At 45.8% G+C, this 15,974-nt stretch overlaps 1 protein-coding gene across 14 annotated transcripts in view; it reads left to right on the forward strand.

Annotated features, from left to right (window-relative positions):
• The window catches only part of APBB2 (amyloid beta precursor protein binding family B member 2), a 321,139-nt gene that overhangs the window by 201,894 nt on the left and 103,271 nt on the right, over positions 1–15,974 (forward strand). For 10 of the 14 annotated variants that reach the window (XM_037064262.1, XM_037064265.1, XM_037064261.1 and 7 more), the window contains one exon: positions 11,808–12,016. In XM_037064262.1, the coding sequence (XP_036920157.1) occupies positions 11,808–12,016 (209 nt within the window). The remainder of the gene's footprint in view (positions 1–11,807; positions 12,017–15,974) is intronic. The other 4 variants (XM_037064275.1, XM_037064267.1, XM_037064271.1 and 1 more) reach the window with 1 other exon arrangement.

Genomic DNA, 15,974 nt, shown 5'->3' on the forward strand with positions numbered 1-15,974 from the left:
ATCAGGCTTTTTATAGGCAAAGGGAAAAGTACAGAATGGTTTGCCTAGTTAACTTTATTATTTTAAAAATTTGTTTATATTTTTAAAGATTTTATTTATTGATTTTTAGACAGAATGGAAGAGAGGGAGAAAGAGAGCAAGAAAAACAGCGATGTGCAAGATACTTTGATCCGTTGCCTCTCTCACACCTCCAACTTGGGACTTTGCCCTCAACCCAGGGATGCGCCCTGACTAGGAATTGAACCAGTGACCTTACATTACAGTTCACAGGCTAGCACTCAGTCCACTGAGCCACACCAGCCAGAGTAAAAATTGTTTACATTTAATTACCCGTTGTTCAATCTGAATACAGTTTACAACAAGATTTACACCTGTCTGGATGCAAGGCGAATCCTTCGTTTTCAGTTGCTGCCTTCGTATCTCCAGTACTATTTCCTACATGCTAAGTTCCTCTTAGAGTTGGTGCTTAAAATAAGTTTGTTTTTTGATAATCTTCTTCCATTAGACAACTAAATCTTTGTAAATTTTTGGAGCAAGAAATTAAATTTCTTCTCAACTCCCTGGCTTTATTCTTTTGTTATTTTATTGATTGAAATATATATTTTATGTAAATTGCTTCAAGTTCTTTTTTAATTCAGGTAGAGAATAAATATCTTGGAGTAGTAATAAAAAATAGCTCTTACCATGATCCCTTTAAATGTGTTTTTAAAGTTAATTTCAGAAGAACATTTTTCTCTGGACTCTTTCATACCACTCATATTCTAAAATCTTATTTTATATCAAATATTGAAGCTTGTCCACTGAACACTATGGCAGACTGAATAATTTCTTCTGCAGATTTTAAAGGGCATTTAACCTTTAAAAATAAACAACACGTAGAATGATTCCTAAACAAAAATACACGAGATTTCTCCAAAGTCAATGACAACCAGTTTCCCCACCTTGACTGAGTTATTTGACATTGGTGAAATCTGTCTCTTCACCTGTAAAATGGGGATGTTGTCTCCTCCACCTTTGTCACAAGAACTTGTGGGGTCACGTGAGACTGGACTAGTCACAGCATTTGGAAAGTCCAGCCGTGGCCTAGCAGCACCTGCTCTTGTTCTCATACTGGAAACAAAACAAATGCATTTTAACCCATGGGAGTTTAGTTCTCTGTGCTCCCACATGTAAACTTCAATCTTAGGAAAGATTGCATCCTCTCCAGCTTGTGTTTTCAGTGTGCTGATGAAAGGCCAAATTGTCATTTGTCATTGAACACTGTCTATCTCCTAGATTCTCAAAAATCACCTCTTGTTCTGATATTTAATGTAGCTGGGAAGTCAAGTCCTGGGGTGCCACCATTTAAAATAATAATGACCTTGAACTTGGGCAGGCAACCCTGGAATAGCTCCCACCTTGTTGTCATTGCAGCCTGAGGAGGAATATAGCTCTGCGAGAAAAGTGTGTTGAAGACCCTGACAAAGTAATGGAAAAGAAAATTGGCTCTGTTTAGTATGCTTTGAGACCCGTCTGCCTTGAAAGAGTATGGTGCCAGTAATGATTCTATCCATCTGATGGTATGAGAGCCAAAGGAAGGTTCCTGCCTCTGACGGTGTTTTGTTTTCTCTCTTCTAACTGCTCACCATGACATCATCGTCCAATGAGGATGTTGTATGGTTGGGTTGGCTGAGGGTAAGGCAGCTGGACACGTTTTTTGAATGATGGGCAGTTACCCTGGCTTAATTTTTGTAGATAAATCTTCCTAGAACACTAGGAAGTATGTTTAGGAATGGGCACTAAGTACTGAAACTTAAAAGCGAGGAGTATTAGGCCCAATTTGTTGGTCTTTCTGTCAACGCTGATTAACCCCATCCAATATGGAACAAGCTGCATTGCTGTCCAGTTCCTAGGTTCGTGGTGTAGTCAAACAGCTGGAGGTAAAAATAATAAGCCTGCCTGGCAATTGTACATAAATATCTTGTGATTGTGACTTTAAAAAATTATTTAAAAATTGATGATTTCAAGAGAATGCCCACCTGCACCCATTCTCCATTCATTATTATGATTAAATTTTGGATTTGGGGCATTTGTGGTTTTCCCCACAGATTTTTTCCTGACATTTCTTAGAAAAAATGAAATCGATGGTCTGTAGCTTTCTTAAAATAAAATATAAATCTCCATTCATGTTTTATGTTCTTATTTTTAACTTTTTTGGGGGGGTGGGGCCATGGCCCTTAAGCCTGTTGCTTCTCAGCAGTGGTTGGAAGTGAGGCCACCTTGTACTTTGTGCTCACTCCAAAAGGAGACAGTGTTCTCAGGTTGTATTTCATGTCACGTGAGGTTTTCACTGTCTTCTCTTATAACTTGTAAGGAAATCAGTGTCTTACTGTCTGTATATTTAGGTGTTTAGAACTAGATCTTTCTGATGATATGTAAAATATCTGTGGCCAAGTCATATGGTTAATCTCAATTATATGTATGTATAGGTATGGATGGATATTTCCAAATACCAGTTTTTCCTTCGAATAATTTTCAGCTGCTATGTCCCATTCCATTTAGTTTTTAAGTCTGTCTTTGCAGAGTCCCCCTGACTCCTGTGTCAATTCTGGTTAACGGTCTTTGAACAGAGAGGCATATTTTCCCCTTTTATCTTCCGCCAACATCTGATCAGTTCCCGTTTACATACTTTTGTGAGGCTATGAGATAGAGCAGAAGCAGTCTCAAAGGAAAGATGTCTTCAATAACACAGCACACCTAACCCACTGTTTTGTTTGGACTTTGTTTCTGCTTCTTTAATGGCTCAGCTACGTGACATAACACAGCCACGTGCTAATTACAGAGGCGCCACATACTCCAACCAGAGTTGTGTTCACAGGCTTCGTCATTTCCATGTAGACATGGCTGTAGCCCATGAATGTAGTTTTCTTGATCTACATAAAAACCACCTTTTTGGTAAAAACACATTTGCTCATTGCAAATTCTCAGAAATCTTAAGTTTTTAAAATGACATGTGCTGTGGTGGATACCACTTCAAAAGTGTTGTGTCCCCAAAGCCACATTTGAAAGAAGCAATTAATAGCTAATAGTAACACAGATTTATTGAGTGAATACTATGTGCCTGACTTTGTGTTGGGCTTTGTGTTCTACGTCTGCTCCAGGAGGGTGGAGTTGTCCACACTCCTGGCACACGCTGAGCAGGCAGGCCATTGGAAAGTAAGCTGTTTGTCCAAGATCACACAGCGAGCCTGTGTTGGGGCTGAGATTCAAGGCTGTCAGCTGACGCCAGAGCTCCTGTCTCGATAGTAAAATGGCCCTGCGGCTAAAAATGTAGCAGGGTGAGCTCTGCAAAGACTGTGTCTCCAGTGAGTTTAAATTAAGAAATTCTGTGTTGATCTTATGCCAAAATACTTAATTAAAAGATACAGAGTAGGTAGTGTTACAGAGCCCAAATTCCAGGCCTTTTAAATAACAAGTTCTTAGAGACTTTACTCAAAAATTTTTAACAGAAAAATTCTCAGCTAAAAATAGCGCCCTATTGCAAGGACACTCAAAACCTTAATATTAATTTTGTTGAAGAACAGTATGGGACAAGGCATTAGGAAATCAACACTCCCCAAACTGTTAAGAGTTTGTTACAACTGGTAAAGAAAGCTGCTCCAGGAAAGCTCGGCTGAGGGCAATGTGGAATTTTTCTAAGGCTGCAGTTGGCATTTCAGGCTCTCGTTGATGTCTTGCAAACAGAGTATCAAGAAAGTGTTTCTGTGAGCTTTCCTTCCCTCTTTCTGGCAGGTTGCTGAGTCAGGACCCTGAGAGCTCACAGATCTTAAACACTGTGGGCCTCTCCTTCCCCTGTTTCCACAGTCAGTTTTTGCCGGTTCCTTTGGTTGAGGACCATTTTGCCCCAATTCTGAGCAGCCGTCTATGCTGCTGGGAACTCTCAGCAAATCAACAAGGAACAGTCTAGACCCAGAGTTCTGGCTCTGTGCTGTTGTCTTCAATAAAAATAAAGGAACTAAGGGGGATGGGGAGGAACTCAGAGAGAGAGAGAGAGGGAGAGAGAGAGAGAGCGCGCACCAGCAAGCAGAAAACAGGGAGGCACAAAGGAAGCAGACCACCAGCTGATCAGAAAAAGAGTTCTAAAGCTAAACCCAAATGGTTTGCATTAAAGCATCTGGATCCCTCAGGAATATCATCCCTTAGAAGGGTAGTTAGTAGCAGCTGCAGCTAAGACTTTGGAAGAGAGTTTTTTTCTTCTCCAAGAATGGGAGCTTTGTGCAAATTATTCTTCTGATTTTGAAAACACAGATCACGCAAGACCTTCCAGAGTTTTCCTTCGCATAGAGGGTGAATTCTTAGCCCTGGAGGTTTTAAACCTTCCCACAGACCTTACCCCTCACTTGGGTGACTTTTTCATTAAAATGACCTGACGTATGGCTCTTTGCTGCCTCATGGTCTTTGCACTGGCTGTTCCCTCTGCTGGCAATACTGTTCTCTTGTCTCTTCCCAAAGCTTGGCGCCTTCTAGTTTAGGGAAACATTATTCCTCAGGAACCTTCCCACACCATCCCAGCCAAATAGGCCACTGCATCCTCAGGCACAATGGATCCCGTGACCTAATTTGCCTCTTACTCATTACCGTGTTCACAGCTTCTAGAATACTGCTTGGCATTCATAGGAGTCCCTCCGTACAAAAGAATGAATGAATATGTGGGTGAATGAATGAATGAATGAATGAGTGAATATACAGTCCCATTTTACTTTTGTGGAGCCAGTAGTTAGAGGGAGTTTGCTAGAAAATAATGATTACCTTTCCTGTTTTCCCCAGGCCAGTGGTTCTTAGGAGTGTGGCTCAGAAACCAGTAGCATGCAAGCAGCGCCACCTGGGAACTGTTAGCCGTGCCTATTCTCAGACCCACTGAGTCAGAAGCTCTGGGGGTGCCCCCCAGTGACCTGTGCTCTACCAGGCCTCCCAGTGACCCTGATTCTCGAGAACCACTAATGCCCAGCCTGGGTCTATCTGATGACCTCTGCATCTCCAGCCCTAAGACAATGCCTGGCAGAGTAGATAGGAAATATTTGTTGAATGAGTCAACTATCTCCTCTTTCCTCCCACCCCTCCCTGACTCCGTGCACACCTAGGGCACCCCATATATCAGTGGAGAGGAAGGGAGTGAGCGCCCTTCTGAGGACCTGAGGGGAAGCCTTTCTTCCCTGCACTGCAGACCTTACCGAACTGAGAATCTTGGCTCCACTCCTCCTCCTTCCTGTGGCCTCCAGGCGGGAGAGGAAATTTCCAGCTGCTGTTGCTAGATGCTAATTTGTTTTCATTTGACCCTCGGATTCCTGCAAGTGAGCCCAGGGGAGAGGATGATTAGAGGCGGGTTGGCCCCACACACAGGCCCCACTGGGGTGGGGGGAGTAGGGAGCAGGTCCCTGCAAAGACACTGGGGTGGAGCCAGGCCAGTGGCACGGGCGCCAGAGGTAGCTGGAGGGAGCAGGTCTTGCTGCGCACTGATGGGCTCCTTGTTTCCACGCCAAGTATTGCTTTTGGCCCAAGAGGCTGCCCACTCAAGAGGGACTTTCTGAGCTGCTGAGCCTTGCTATTTTTACACTCTGACTTCCAGGGCCTGCTTCCTGTCTCCTCACTAAGGAACAGAACTACAAACAATGAAGGACCACAGAGCCACTTTGAAGGGGCACCTATGGCTTTGGGCTCCAGCCTGCCAGCCTGTGCCTTTGCTTTCGGTGGGATGCAGGGGTGACAGGAGATAGTAAAGCATCTTAGGTGCAAGACCCTTCGGGACAGATGGGAGGGAGAAGTGGCAGCGTGCCTGTGGTTGGAACTGATCCTGAGGCCTCTAAAGGCAGGCCCAGATTATGGGGAGCTGGAGTGTCTGTGCCGACTTCCTGGATTTACTGGGAGCAGCATTAGGGAGGGAGGCACAGAAAGGAAGACCCTATGCAAAGCCCACACTGGAAATGTCTTCCTCGGACTTGGGGTGGGTCAGGGCTCAGGACCAGTCCTCTGGAGTGAATCTCGTTGCCCTCACTTACCGGTAGTCTGACTTTGGTCAGGTCAGCTGGCTGGGCTGGAGCCTCAGCATTGCAGCCATTGTGATCTTTTTCTTTTGTTTCTCTTCTATTTATTTACCTTCTAATTTCCATACTGATTTTTCTTGGGTCTTTGAAAAAGTGAAATCCATGTCTACATAGGGACACAGTTTACCCCCTGGGGTTTAAACCACACTGCTGTTCTCTCTGAGCTGTGGCTAACGGTAGTATATCCCTCATAGGGCAGCCGTGGACGCACCGCGGTCGGCATCCTGCCCTTGTCACTTCACTATTACTAACAGCATCTTTGTGACCAGCACTTAGTACCTCATGGCAGCATGAGGAAGACTTGGGTTTAAGCCTGGAAAGTCCGGGATTCCTGTCCTGACTTGCCGACGTTCCCGTTGGTGCCTCCTAGCCAAGGTTGATGTGAGCATGACATGTCATCACGGGTGTGCGGACCTGCTTTACTTTGTGGGTGGGTAACTTTTGTCTTTTAATGAGATCCCCAGACCCACAGTGCGGGAAAAGCTCAAGAATCATACAAATACAAGGAAACTTTATTCATTTGGGGATGGTTTGTGTTTGAGAGAAACCCAGGAAAAATTTTATTTTTAAAATTTTTAAAGTTTTTTTTTGCTTCTACATTAATTGAGATCTGTGAAGCAGCAACACAGCGGTCAGGGGCGTGGTGTGCTGGAAGAAAGCCCAGCAAGGCATTCTGGGTAAAACCTGGTCTGGCCTGACCTTCTCAGTCCTCAAAGCCCCGCCCTGCAGAGGAAACCCTATTGACCTTCTTCTTCAGGAGTCACCATAAGGCTGTCACCTTTTACCCTTCTTCTTCGAACCGTCAGGGTCATATAATGCTGTAAATTCTGTACTGAGCATTTTCCTTTGGACTCAGGAAAATACTTTCTTTACAATGACTTTAGGGAACTTAATATATTATTACGTGGTCAGCTTGGAGACATGTCATCCGATAATGCTAGCAGTAACAGTGGCCGTTTATGTAGTGAATATGCCTCTGCTATGCCAGCCTTTATTCTGAATGGAGGTAGGTACTGTTTTCATCGCCATTTTACAGATAAGCATCTGACGCCCAAAGAAGTTGGGTAACTTGTCCAAGGTCATTCAAATAGTGAGTGGCCGAGCCAGACAGGAAGGGCCCCAGAGTTCTCACTCCCTGTGTCCATGCCAGGCTGCATGACGCCATGTCTAGAGCCTTTGTCGGCTCCCTCCACCTCTAATTTCACTGGCATATTTGACAGTACTCTGCAGGCTTCCTGTGTAATTCTCCACTTTAACTCTCCTGTTGATCTCGCCCTGACTAGCGTGCACGGTTGGTCTGCGTTGCAGGCCTGCAGCGGGCAGCTCCGTGGCAGAGTCCTGCTCTGTTGTATGCTCTCGATACCGAACCGAAATTCCTGTGATTACTGTTGCACAATGACCAAAAAGCATCTGGAGGGCCTTCAGGATATTCCCAGTGAGAGCTGAGAATTCCGTGTTGTGACCTCAGAACTCGAAGCAGACGCGTGTAGAAGGGTGTAGGGCAGAAACGCCGTTTGAGAACTGCTGAGGTTCAGGGCAGTGACATTCAGCCACCACGGACTTTCCGCAAGGCCGGCTCCTTGCCTTTTCTTCAGCAAAGCTGCGCTAAGTAATTTCCCAAGAATTGAAAGGGGTTGCAACATTCCCTAAGAACCAGGTGTTTACAGATTTTCCTCTTTTGATTTATCTGCGTGTCCTCCTTCATGCCGTGTCCTCAGGGTTACCCAGCTGAGGGCAGCCTTTTCAGCTGCTTTGCCACAGGCTTATGACAGAAGCAGCTTTGTGGTGTTCAGATATCTTGGCCACGCTGGTCTCTCGCTTTTGATATGGTTTCAAGCTTTATTTTAAGCAAAAATTTTTTTAAACAACTGATCCCTGTTGCAAGGGAAATTGTACACACAACACCAATATGTAGAACAGATGACAGCGGTGCTGTTGTGGTGAGCAGGCTCAGAGGACCCGGAACTCCACCTCCCGGCACCACTGTCTCCCTCCCCAGTTTGAGAGCAATCGAAAACCACTGAGTGAGGTCCAAGGTACTTATTTCAATATATGCAAGGGGGACCCCCCAAAATGGAATTTATTTAAAGTTATAAAAGTTGTGTATTTATTCTTACATGGTTAAACTTCAGTCACCTTCAAAGTACTTTCCACTTGATACAGTACACCTATCAAGATGTTTTTTCCACTGCTCAAAACAGTTTTTGAACTTGTTGATTCTGATGCCTTTCAGTGCTTCTGCTGTTTTTTTTTTTCTTTTACCTTCTCCACATTGGAAAAATGTTTCCTTTGACGACTTTTTTCATCTAGGGAAGCAAAAATTCAGTCAAGATGTGATTGGGTGGAGAGGGAGGGGTCATGCTGTTTTGGGTCAAAAACTGCTGAACACTCAGGTGTGGGCAGGTGCCCTTGTAAATCATCCATCAGGAAATAGGCAAACATGTTGAGTCTTCCAAAAAAAATTTGCTGAAGCTGAACACAGCCTCTCACAACACTGCCAGCTGGTACACGGATACAGATGGGCTTCTAGAACACTCACCTAACAGGGAAAGCTTTTAGAACACTCACCTAACACTCACCTAACACCCCTTGCACTACAAGGGGCCTGCCCTCCAGAAGATAATTCCGGTTTTTTGGGGTCCCCCTTATACATCATTTCATACAGAAAAACAAAACAATTTGGGGCTGTGAACACTAAACAGAATGAGGTATAATAGGGCTGAGGTGCCTCAGAAGACATATTTCATACTTTTCCTTGTCGAATAGATCCATAAAAAAAGAAGCTAAATCTCAACTCCAAGTGTCTTGGCTTCCAGCCCAGAACTCTTTCCACTTTCTCCCATTGTATTTCTTTTTTTAAAAAAATATTTATTTATTTATTTTTAGAGAGAGGAGAGGGAAGGAGAAAGAGTGGGAGAGAAACATCAGTGTGTGGTTGCCTCTCATGTGTCCCCCACCAGGGACCTGGCCTGCAACCCAGGCATGTGCCCTGACTGGGAATCAAACCAGTGACCCCCTTCTTCACAGGCCTATGCTCAATCCACTAAGCTACGCAGCCAGGGCTGCATTTCTTTTTATCCCTGAGAAAGTGCACATGCACCATCGAGGGAAGCAGACGTGGCTCCTACCCAGAAGCCAGTATTCCTGGGGGTTATGTATTCCTGGAAAGTTGCCTTATTTCGTGAAACTGCACAGAACAGATTTCTTCAGAATCCCTTTTGCTAGGTGCCAGTTTCCAAATCCCATCATTCAAGGTCTTCATTCCTTCATTCATTTCTCCCTCCATCTTTATCCTTTCTTCTTTCCATCTGTCCATTCCCCCAGGCACCATCCATCTGACTCATTGTTGTGGAAACCTACTGTGCTAGGTCTGGGGAGTAGGGTGGTGGACATGGCAGACCTCCTGCCTGCTCTTGGAGGGCTCGCAGCCCGAACGACCAGTGCAGCATGGTGTGGAAGGGCTTCTGTAAATGGTTCTGGAACTGGGAGTGAGGCTGTGGATGTGCCCACCTGATTTCCCCCATCATTATCCTCTCACCGTCATCATCAGCTCTTACCAACAAATCGCCCCCTTCCCCTTTCTCCCCAACAAAATCTCCGCAGAAACTCGGAATAGAAAACGAATATGAGCGGGTGGGTCTGGCTGAAGACAGAACAGCCCAGTCTCTGTCCTGCAACCCAGAACCCCTCTCCTTTTGCCCTTGAGGTACCTCCTCAGACAGCCAAGCCTTCAGAACACTGACCTTGGCCTCTGTCCTTGGTCTGACTTGATTTCATATTCTGATAGTGCTATGTATGCAGCTATTCTTTGTATATGCTAATGCCTCAGTTGTTGAGAAAGCTGAATAGATGTGTAAATTCAGGCTTTCAGACCTTGAAAACCACAGAAAATGGTAACTAGTGGCCTTTTTATGTCTTTTCAGTTTCTAGCCCCAGAGCTTGCCTTGGAGCCGGTAGGGGGGACAAGAGAACACTCCTGACCTGGCCAGCAGTCCCCAAACCCGTGTTTCGCCGGCCCTTTCTCAGTTGAGACTCCGAAAACAAAATTACTGCAGAAACAACCCCCTAAAACTAACACAGGACAAAGGAGTGTATACACATGTTCATTTCGAGTTTGTGTAACTAGAAATTATTTAATCATGCTTAATTTCCTGTCGGGGAGGGGAAGTTTCCATCATAATTTGAGACAAGGGGCAGTTTTGCCTCTGGCAGATTTAAATGAGAAAGTGAAGGCCGGTATCCAAACAGCCTCGTGAAGGCACATCTGCACCCACCCCGGGTCTTAATCAGCTGCCTTGATTGGTTTCTTTTTCTTCTGTAACAGCCTCTGTGACACCTGCCCACGTGAGGCGATGCCATTTGCACAGACAAGCCCTACACGATTTCTCACTGGATTGGAATACAGTGCTCTGGCCTTTCTGAATAGCCACATAGAAAAGGGCCTAATCCTTAGAATGGAGTGATCCTCGGTTTAGAGCCCAAGTTCCTTAGGTTTTTCTCCCTGCCTGCTTCCATACGGCTGCCTGTGACGCCTCCATGATGCTCCCCTCTCCATAAATTTCTTACTCGGTTCCTCTTCTCTAGCCCTTTATCCATTTCATATTCTGCTCTAAAAAGGCCAGTAAATGAGATTTTTTCAAAGCAAATAGCTACCTGGTAAACATACAAAATATTCACATAGGCCAGGGAATCACCGATTTATTTCATTTACCAGCCCTCACAGAGTTTAAAAATTCTTTTTTGAATTTGAATGCCTTTGGACTTTGCACACGCTCGCCAGTTTGCCACAGTCCCTTCCAGTCTCTGTTGTATTTCACAGCCGCCCGACTTTGTATATTTATATTACAGGCCTGGGTTTAGAGTCAGTCTTGTCCCTGCCCTGAATACCAAGGCTTTTCCAGGCTGTCTTCCTTGGGAATCTTCGATGTGCGATTTAGAATTCTATAGTTTTTACAGAAGGCATCCCTACAGTGCAAAGGAGATGTTATTAAAAGATATAAATACAGCATTCATTTATAGAAAGCAATTAAAGAAAGTAAGAGTTGTACTCATTGCTGGGAGCGTGATAAGATACCAGGCTGTAAATCTTACTAGTTTACAGATGAATGAGGTAGATTCTGTGTGTGACCTTGCAAATTCTACATGGGTTGTTAATTCTGGCTAACAAAACAAACGAAGCCTGAAACATCACTGGAGGCAGAAACGACAAAATTGAAGCTGTCCCACTTTGGGCACATCCTGAGAAGGCAGGGCTCTTTGGGAAGAACAGCAATGCTCGAAAAAATAGAAGGCAGGAGGAAAAGATGAAAGCGAAATAGGAGGTGTACCAACACTGTAAAGGGAGCCATAGGCAGGAGTCCGCAGGAGCCGGGCAGGGCTGCTGAGGATGGGACACTGTGGACGTCGCTCAGCCACAGGGTCACCAGGAGTCAAGAACAGCGGTAGAGCTTTGGTTTGGTGGGAGAGTCTTGGAGCTGCGGGATGACTTGACATGGGTCTTTTATGCCCACAGTCCCAAATGCCACCCTTCCCCTGCAGAGTCTCCTCATCTAACTTAACATCTCACCCCTTGTCGCCGCGCCCTGCGTCCACTGCGGGGCTGTGGTTCTTCTTAGCTGGGCGAAGGACATATATGTCTACGGAGTCTCCTGACTGTTGGCACTAAACTTGGACAACTATAATCTGTTTCCTCTCTTAACCAAACTCTTTTTTTCCCCCATTTCCCAGCAGATATATGGAGTGATCACTCATTTCAGACTGACCCAGATTTGCCTCCTGGCTGGAAAAGAGTCAACGACGTGGCTGGGACCTATTACTGGCACATCCCAACAGGAGCGACGCAGTGGGAACGCCCCGTCTCTGTCCCCGAAGATCTCCAGGGCTCTAGGAAAGGGTCCCTTAGCTCCGTGACGCCGTCTCCCACCCCCGAGAACGAGGTAAAACGGAATGTCTTTTGAACAACTTAGCACAGGGTGCACCTTGTGGTATCTCTTTAGGCTCATTGCCTCTGCCCCCACAGGTCATCGAGGTAAGCTTTTTGATGATCATGCATGTTGCTTTTGAAACCTCAGCAAGGCTCCCTCTTAGTAAACAGGGTTAATACCATCTTTCAGGGATGTGTTTAGTTTTGAACGGTTTTTGATCTCTTGAAACACTATTTCAGGTACAAAAAGCAAGAGGGGCTGATTAATGAGGAGTGGTTAAGATTCCCCAGGGCTCACAGAGACAATATTTTACTCTGTAGGTGCCATTGCATGGTGCTGACTCCATGAAATATTTACACACAGAAGAACATCTCTTGGCCAGATGTCTTATAATTACCGCATATCTTATTATCCTTGGGTTCATCTGATTGCACAGAGAGGATGTCTGTAAGAATAACCCTTGAGAGCCCTTAAATGCTTAATTTCTATTTTTTAAAAAGAATCTGTTTATTTAGCATAAGTGACATGATTTTAGAAATAATGAGCAGCATAAATTCCTGCTACCCCCAAGGAGGAGATTTGAATGTTTAAACAAAGAATTGAGGCACTAAAAAATTCCGTTGTGGTATTTATTAATGTAATGAGTCCTGTGGTGGGGCTTTGTGAATCCTGATAACAAAATAGCCAAGAGAATTATTACATTCGGAAAAGGTCACAATTAAATAAGGGCTTTTTTTTTGTTTTGAGAAAAGTGATTTGATGGCTGACACCAAGACATTGCTGCTTCTTTCTGACCACAGTCTTTTGTTCTTTAAACAATGCATTTTCTTTTACTTTGGGGGCTTGGAGGACGTTGGAACCGCATCTCTTACCTGCAGAGTTCCTCCACATAGAATATTTGCAACTACCATCGCCCTTCCTGTAGGAAACAAGAGAAAGATATCTTGTTTCCTTCATCTTTGCTTATTTACTTGCTCTCCCCTGGGAGGCAGGAAAGCCTGCATTCCAACCACATCCTGCTGTTCCCTGGGTTTCAGCATCTCACTTACGCAGCCTGGGCCTCAGGGTCTCCATCTTTAAAGTGTGGGGCTGGGGCGAGCTGTATCCTCACTGATAGGCAAGGGCTCTGGTTTTTTCCTACTTCTTCCCGATAATAAGGCACCTGCTTCAGTTCCACTGATCCACACAGGATTTTCTTGTTTATCACTGGGCGATTTTGATAATATTTTATTGAAGCACCGTATTCCTTCTCCCTGAAAAAATTCCACTCAGTTGTTCATTTGTCTTGTGTTAGGTGCACAACCAACACAGCTCTGGTGGTTGAAGAGCTTGGCTCGACCTAGAGTCCTCTGCCTGTCCCGGCCTAATGCATCTCGGTGTGTCTCCCCAGCCACAGAGTGGCCTCCTGGGATCCAAGCCGGTCAGGATGCAGTGTCTGCTCTCACTAAGGCACAGATAGCCTCTCTGTTTCTTACCTGTACATCTTTGCTCCTGGGCTTCACTATGACCCTTCAACCATCTTCACCAGTGAGAAGCACCAGGGTGGGAAGGGATCATCAGACACCAGTATCCGTTGATTGGAGACAGGGAAACTGAGGCACGGAGAGGTCAGCGATTAGCAGCAACACTGGGTGTAGGGCTCAGAGTTCCTGAATTCTCCTGAATTCTAGGCCAGAGTCCTTCTCACTCCTCTCCCTTGGCTTTGGGGTTTTAGCCTACTCCTCTTTTGTGTTGTCCCGGAGGTGAGGAGATCAGAGTAACTTTGAGATCCTTTCTGCTCAATGATTCTCTTATGCTCCTTGGAAGAAATGAAGTCCTTTTTAAAGCTTGCCTCCCGGGACCAGGGTTCAGTGTGGTGGAGTTTGGGAGGGCATCCCAAGGTTTCTGTGGCTCAGATTTTCATTTCTTTGATTAATATGGTAGAATTTCATTTCCATGTTTTGGGAACAATGCAACACCAGTGGGCAGCTGGCCCAGGGAAAAGTGTCAGGTAGCAGAGTCCACCTCTGATCCTTAAGCTTCTTTCTGATGCCCCCTTTAGCCTCTTCTTACCCTTCTCCGTGCCTGCTTCCTCCTTCCTGCCCAGGGTCAGGGTCCCTCCCCATGGCCCTCCCCCCACTGCCCTTCCTAGAGTGCAGTGTTTCCCTCACACAACCTCAGTGCTCAGCCCCCCCAGCTGCTATTTGTGGCTCATTGTGGCTTTCCAGGTATTTTCATAAGTACCACCTCATTTGTCCCTTCAACACCCTCCATGTGGCAGACAAGACCATTGTTACCTGCTGTACTGAAGAAAAGAGGCAGCTGAGGTTCAGTTCTTTGTGAGCCACACAGCTGGAGTTCGGGGGGGTGTGCATCCAGTTCTCACTGCAGTTCCTGTGCTCTGCCCGGGACTGTGAGTTTCCACCAGGCTGTTGGTTCTGTTCCTCTCTTCTATTGCTAACCATGACATTGTTTTTGACAGAGTCTTATCCTTCCAGGGAACTTTGTTAATGGATGTGTAGTTTTTGAAGTTTCAGTGGCAAGGGGGTAAGCAGGTAGAGAGAAGAGGAAGGGGAAGTGCTGGGGAGGAGACCCAGCCTTCCCAGACCCAGGGCGTGCAGATGCTGCGGTGGCTGTTTCATCGGCCGCACAGGGCCGGGCTCCCACCTTATCGCCCTACTCCTCCTACAACCCTGCGCCCCTGGTACTAGAGTTGTCATTTGTGTTTTACGTTTGACAATGCTGAGACTCAGAGAAGTGAAGGAGCTTGTCCAAGACCACGTGCCCAATTCCTGGTGCAGGCAAACTTGAATGAGGGTCTGTTGACCCCACCCCTGCCACCAGCTTCGCTCCCCATGGTCCATCAGGAGACTTGGAGAGCCTGAGAGTCTCTTCACCTTGCCCCAAGGGAGGGCCGTGTCCTGAGCCTTCTAGAAAATGACCTATGCTGATAACATTGCCTCAGGTGCTAATAACAGTTAAAGGGAAATGATACCATTTCTTTGATTCCCACATAGAATCTATTTCAACTAATTTGGAAACATGAGAGAAAGCAAAATGTTAAGGGAGAGAAGAAACTTGTAATATGTCGTGCTAGAAATGCATATTTTATCCAGCTTTTCTTGAAGCTGTCTTTTAAAAAAAAAATCAAGTAAGTGCCAAATCTGTTGACTCAGCTTACAAAAGTTTAGGACTGAAGGCTCCCTTACAGTTTGACAATTTTACATATCACATTCCAGAGTTTACTGGGGAGGTGTTAAGCACAGCGGATAATGTTTCCTCTGCACATGCCGGCAATATTTTTGAAAGTTTATAAACTGGCCAGGAAGCATTGGCTGCTGAGATTTGGCCTGTGAGCATCTCCTCCCAATCCACTGATTTGTTCCAAATTACTTAGATGTTGAATTTTAGACGAAGGAGCCACGCAAAATATTTTTTTAATAACTATTACCCCATACACAAGTCTTCCTATAACTTTTCCAACCGAAGGTGTTCTCGGTTCCTTAAGAAGGGAGTGTGGAGAAGGAAGGGGGTATTTGTTTGGGTGGTGGAGTTGCTCTTCGAGCTCTCAGAAGAGCAGTCTGGAAGACGAAAGCTCTCAGCTGTCCAGGTTATAGAATTGAGTCCCCTCAGTGGGTCCGCCCTCACATGGCCTCTGCCGCGTGGTTGAGAGGGTGCCATACTCTGGGGGCCGGGTCAGGCCCCCGCCACCGGCTACACTGGCTCTGGGGAGCGAAGGCCCCAGGGCCCCCCTCCCTCCCAGGCCTGAGCATAATCTCTGTAATCATCACTGCAGCCTGGGCAAGCTCAAGATGAGCACCAGGGGGACATGTCCCCAGCTCTGACTCTGGCACCGAATGTCACTCTGCTGTGCTTCCTGAAAGAGCGCTCACTGGGAGGACCTTGCCCGTGGAAGATGGTCTCTGTTCTTCCTTGCCCCACCCCCCTTTTCCCTGCCTCTGTGTCTGTGTCTCTGTCCCGCCCGCCTTGT

This window comes from Sturnira hondurensis, unplaced genomic scaffold (genome assembly GCF_014824575.4).
Source record: "Sturnira hondurensis isolate 20B ecotype Veracruz unplaced genomic scaffold, ASM1482457v3 Scaffold0015056, whole genome shotgun sequence".
Classification (NCBI taxonomy): Eukaryota; Metazoa; Chordata; class Mammalia; order Chiroptera; family Phyllostomidae; genus Sturnira; species Sturnira hondurensis.